This window comes from Engraulis encrasicolus, chromosome 17 (assembly GCF_034702125.1).
Source record: "Engraulis encrasicolus isolate BLACKSEA-1 chromosome 17, IST_EnEncr_1.0, whole genome shotgun sequence".
NCBI lineage: Eukaryota > Metazoa > Chordata > Actinopteri > Clupeiformes > Engraulidae > Engraulis > Engraulis encrasicolus.
In genome coordinates, this window is record NC_085873.1 from 29,666,158 (window position 1) to 29,672,157 (window position 6,000).

General features: G+C 44.9%; 1 protein-coding gene across 2 annotated transcripts in view; it reads left to right on the forward strand.

Moving 5' to 3' along the window:
• baiap2l1a (BAR/IMD domain containing adaptor protein 2 like 1a) overlaps positions 1 to 6,000 on the forward strand; it is a 65,711-nt gene that overhangs the window by 32,182 nt on the left and 27,529 nt on the right. For both annotated transcript variants that reach the window (XM_063220589.1, XM_063220588.1), the window contains exons 5-6: positions 208 to 279; positions 2,110 to 2,244. In XM_063220589.1, the coding sequence (XP_063076659.1) occupies positions 208 to 279; positions 2,110 to 2,244 (207 nt within the window). The remainder of the gene's footprint in view (positions 1 to 207; positions 280 to 2,109; positions 2,245 to 6,000) is intronic.

Genomic DNA, 6,000 nt, shown 5'->3' on the forward strand with positions numbered 1-6,000 from the left:
GCCAAATGCTGGTAAAACATGACTTTGCCCGTCACTAGCCATATTTGTTCCCCACCCACTGTTCCCCTGAGACACCTCTTGTGATGCCAACTTGCTCGATAGTGTAAAGGGTTAAAGGGCAATTTCATTGTGCACGCAACAGAGATATCAATGACTATTTACCCTTAGGCTCATCAATCATTGGTCCCCCATTTTTGTGTCTTTTAGTTCAAGAAGTTCCACAGAGACATCATTGCGGAGCTGGAGAAGAAGACTGACCTGGATGTGAAGTACATGACGGTGAGTGCGGAAGAGGGAAAACAAGCACTTCAGCTGCTGGCATTGTAAATCAACATTTGGTTGTCATTTTAAAGCAGGGGTGGGCAAACTCAGGCCCCGACGGCCACATGCGGCCCACTGAGCCATTTCATCTGAACCACAGAGCTTTCGCAAAACGGACAACTTCTAAATTCAATTTGATGCTCATACCGAGCATTCTTAAAATGGCTCCCTGAGACTTTTTCATTAACCAGGGCTACTGGAGCCATCTAAATACAGTCCATTACATTACAATGTTCCTGAATTAAATGGTCAAAAACTTATGTGAGCATGCTTTATTTCTTATTACTGACAAAAGTTCCCTGCAGCATTTGGTCCTTCGGCTAGTATTCTAAGCCCAGTATGACCCCTGGGTCAAAATAATTGCCCACCCCTGCTTTAAAGGTTCAATGTGTAGAAGTTCGCCCATCCCGCCAATGCACAGGATCTAGTACATGACAGCAGCAGTTACTTAAAAGGTAAAGTTTCCATTAAAAGGTAACTTCAGCCACTTTCAACATGCAGTTGAAACTACACTACCCTGGACTTGTCAGTACCTGAGATTTTCTTCAGCCTTTTCCAAGATACTGGTCATTGTAATGGGGGCAGGTGTTTGTTTACATAAAAAAAAGCATCTTGATTTATTCCCAGAAACATCCAAAAGGTTATGCAACATCAGCAGACAACTAGCAAACAGTGTGAAAATATTTGGAGCAGGCCTATGTTAAGATTTTTAAAAATGTAAACAAAAACTGCCCCCATTAGAATAGCTCATATCTCGGAAAGGGCTGAGCCAAAAGATGCAGCATCACCGGGTACTGACAAGTCAAGGGTAGCGTGAGCAATACAACAGCATATTGAAATTGGCAGAAGTGGTCCTTTAACAGTAACAGTGAAGTTCAAAAGCTGTCTTCAGCGAAAACGAAAACAGAAACATATCCTCCTGCATGCCCCATTCGATTATAGAGCTTCAACACCCCTTTCATGCATATGCAAATGTGAAACGTCAAGCCAACAGGAATACATTGAAACGATGTTACCGTGTAAACATGAGGCTGAAACTGTGGGGATGTCAACACTGACTTAGATAATAAACAACTGGAGAAAAAAATGTTACAGTACACACTGGAGCCTTTATGAGGTCGATGAAGTTAAGTTTCAGGTCAGGAGGGTGAGAGCTTGCCCTGGGTCCTCGCTTTTAGCCATTAGCCACGCTCCACTGCACCTGTGTAATCAACAGAGCACAGCACAGAACAGAACATAGCAGGCCTTACGAAACCTCACAGCTGGGTGAGCACACTACAACACTTCTGAGGGTGGGGGGGGAGGACTTTTACTTTTTACTGAACCTGGACTAGCCAAACCTGTGCAGGGGCTGGGGCTGGGGCTGGCTAGGTAATGGTGCACACATCACATGCATGAGGAAATGCATACAATGACTGACACAATACATACCTAGGCCAACATAGAAATTTGTATACACACACACGCGCACGCACACGCACACGCACACGCACACGCACACACACACACACACACACACACACGGGGCCTTGTTAAGATAGGCAGTGCCCCCTTGACCACAGCTTGCTGTAGGCTCCCATGAGAGAGAAATTCAGTGGCAAAACTGCACAGATGATGACATTGAAATTCTGAGCTAGGAATGAAGGATAACAAGCAAGCAAGCACGTACATAGCAAGCAAGCACACACATACTTGTAGATGTATTGCACATACGAACGTTGCCCGTACTACTTGCGTGTCACTGATGGCGAGATTGTGTCACTCACTCTCTGTGGTCTCTCCCCACAGGCCACATTCAAGAGATACCAGTCGGAGCACAAGCTGAAGCAGGACTCCCTGGATCGCTCCCAGTCCGACCTGAAGAAGCTGCGCAGGAAGAGCCAGGGCAAGCATTCCTCCAAATACGAGGTCAAAGAAAATGAGGTAATTTGCAACATTAATATTTCTTTAACCCATTTTAGCCTAAGCCCTTTTTGGGGATTTATTAAAACCCTATTAAAACCTAAATATCTCAGCCTCCGAAGCACATACAAACATGAAATAAGTTGCAAGATAAGTTGCTAGAACTTTCATTTTGCACTTGAATGTGTTCATTCATCTCTAACATACCCACATTTTTAATAAAACAGCTCAAATCTCAAGAACCTGAATGCAGCGTATATGTCGCTCCAGGACACAATGGGTTTATATCATATTTTCATAATGACAACATGTATAACTAACAGGGTGAGCCAGGGCAAGCATTCCTCCAAATAGGAGGCCAAAGAGAATGAGGTAAGCTGAAACATTAAGTATTTTTTAATATCATTATTGTCATAATGACAACAACCATAACTAACAAGAAGAGGCAGTCCAAGCTTTTCCTCCAAATACGAGGCCAAAGGGAATGTTGTTGTTGTTAACATCAACATCATGTTAACAACAACAACAGCCATGCTAACAGGCAGGCATAGCCAGGATAAGCATTGCTCTAAAGAGGTCAAGGCAAATGAGATGCACAGAAATATTGGTTATTTTTTGTAGCATTCTTATTAGCAACCACACTTGTCATAACTATCAGGACATTACCGCAATAATAGCGGTAATCAGAATAAGAATTGTAATAGTAATAGTAGTAGTAGCAGTAGCATTAGCAGTAGTTGTAGCCAGGGATGGACTGGGGGGGAATAGGACCCGGACACTTTTGGATTTTCATTTCTGAAAATAGGGGCCCACAATGGTTCGGGGTCAGATGGCCAGATCAGCCCTGGTAGTAGCAAACAGGTGGCAGGTGGAGAATTTGGAAATTGGGCTAGTTGGGGCTGGGTAATGGACAGACAGCCACACACACATGCTGAGGATCTCTCTCTCTCTCTCTCTCTCTCTCTCTCTCTCTCTCTCTCTCTCTCTCTCTCTCTCTCTCTCTCTCTCTCTCTCTCTCTCTCTCTCTCTCTATAACTCACTAACTCCCCATTGCTCATTTGATAGGGACAGATATGCATAGATAGGCTTATGCACTTCCTGAAGGGGTATTGTTCTGGCCATCATATCACATGCCTGTATCACTGTGGTTTTTTTTTTTAGTGGATGGTAATTTTATAACGCTTTCCCTAGAAGGGTTACACCTGTCCCTAGAAAGGCCATTGATTGTATATCTACAGGAGTACAAAGGTTAGATGACCAAGGGTGGTTGTTTTCAGAAAGCAGGTTTGTTCACTTACCATGGTATGCTCTCTCGGGGCAAGCCGTAAAGCTTGTAATAGAGGGCTTCTGATAACCCAACATCAACTGGAGTGTATTATAATGTTTAAGGTATTTTCTATGTTTCCATGTTGACAAAGCTGTTGGGCCAGTGTGCAAATCTGTGCTAATGTTAGTGTATGTCCACAACATCAAGTTGTAAACCTTGTAATATAGGGCTGTTGGCATTATCCTCTTCGGTAAACAAAGGTGTATAGCTCTGCTATTTGGTGCTTTACGAATTACCCCTTGCGTACACCAATTATTTGGAATACACACCCCTAAATAGCTTTGTGAAATGGCCAGTCTAACACGTTATACTGCAAACTATTATTAACATTGTTGGGATGGTTGCAACATAATGAGCACAATTTCATGTATGCCTGATTGGCAGATTAACTTGTGTAAATTGTGTAGTAGAATTATACATTGTGTAAACTGTATAAAGGACAATTTATGACAGCAGTGTGTGTGTAGACAAGCCAGTCTAGCTTCGCAAATACTGAGATATATTTGCCAACAGTAGGACATCGGCCCTTGTGAACATTCTTCCCGTAGCTTGTTTAAATCAGATTGGGCCTCGTTTGTGATGTCTGTGTGTGTGTTTGATGTCTGATGTTGTTAGCCACACAGGGGATCAGGACAGTGTGGGAGGAGTGCGTAAGTGAATGTGTGCGTGCGTGCGTGCGTGCGTACGTGCGTGTGTGAATGCGTGCATGCCTGTGTGAGTGCGTGAATGCATGCGTGCCTGCGTGCATGCATGCGTTTTTGCGTGCATACATGTGTGTTTGTTTTTCTGTGCGTGTACATGCGTGCGTGCGTTCATGTTTGTGTGTGTGTTCGTGCGTGCGTGTGTGTGTGTGTGTGTGTGCGTGCTCACTTGCATGCATATGTGTAAATGTGTGGGTATGTGCGTTGATGTCTGGTGTGTGTGTGTTCGGAGGGGATGGGGGGCGGTATTTGGTATCTCTGCTGCTGTATTGTCTGGAGGCAATAATGGCTTGAATGTTTGTTCAGTGTTTACTAAAGCATGCACAATAAATAGATGCCACACACTCTCTCTTCTTCCTAGTCCTCAGTGCTGATTGCAGGTGTCTGAGAATGACACAGCAACGCGATAGTCAGCAAGTGATTCAAACTGCTGATTGTCAGTGTCTGAGACAATGCAACTGATTCAAACCGTTTTGGCCATTGTAATATACAGGATGTGTTGTTGTCTGGGTTTGCATGAAAGATGTGACAAAATTGTTGCGTAGGTACAAAAGAGGAAAACACCAAAACAAAGTGGCTAAAAAAACTCCCAGTGCCACACCTGTTGCTTGAGGCAGATTCCTTTTGCTGGTGCTGCTGCACTTTTCATGCACGCTCCTCCTTTTGACAGACAGACAGACAGACAGACAGACAGACAGACAGACAGACAGGCAGACAGACAGAGAAGAGGGAGACAGACAGACAGACAGACAGACAGACAGAGAAGAGGGAGACAGACAGACAGACAGAGAAGAGGGAGACAGACAGACAGACAGGCAGACAGACAGGCAGACAGACAGAGAAGAGGGAGACAGACAGACAGACAGACAGACAGACAGACAGAGAAGAGGGAGACAGACAGACAGACAGACAGAGAAGAGGGAGACAGACAGACAGACAGACAGACAGACAGACAGACAGACAGACAGACAGACAGACAGACAGACAGACACAGACGGAGAGAGAAGAGGGAGAAAGACAGAGAAAGAGAAAGCCACATAGTTTCTACAGTATGCTCATTACAGCGAATTTATTTTGTTGTCATGCTCTCCAGGCATCTACCAATGTCCCCACCACCTCCTCTTCTCCCCTTACCCCCACCTACCTGACCTCATGCCCCCAGCCCAAGTGTGTGTCCCACGCCGTGTGTGTGTGTATGTGCGCTAGAGGGAGTGTGGTGTGCCGAACAGTGAGGTCACTCCTGACTCAGTGCCCTCAGAGCCATTAGTGTCCTACGTACACACACACACACACACACACACACACACACACACACACACACACACACACACACACACACACACACACACACAAAGGTAGCTTTCTGTCTCATTAGCACACGTGCATTAAAGCGGGCGACTGAGCCTTTCCCCCTTTGTGCTGCAAATGAGCGCAGCGGTGCGGTCAGAGAGAGAGAGAGAGAGAGAGAGAGAGAGATAGAGATTGCATGTTACAACATTACCTGTGACTGGGTTTAGTCATAAAAGCCAGTCGGCAATGTCTGTCCTCGTTATGTTGTTATTGTTGTTTACCTTCAGGCTGTTGTTTGCCTCGTGCCCTCCCTCACCCCTTCTCACAGATGAAAAGGCAATGCAGGTGTAGTTCTATAGCACATTCCTTTTTTGTGTTTTTCACAGACAGCAGAATACATTTCACGTTAAGGTCATTGACATATTTTAATAGTAGCAGGCATCAGGTGGTACACACAGC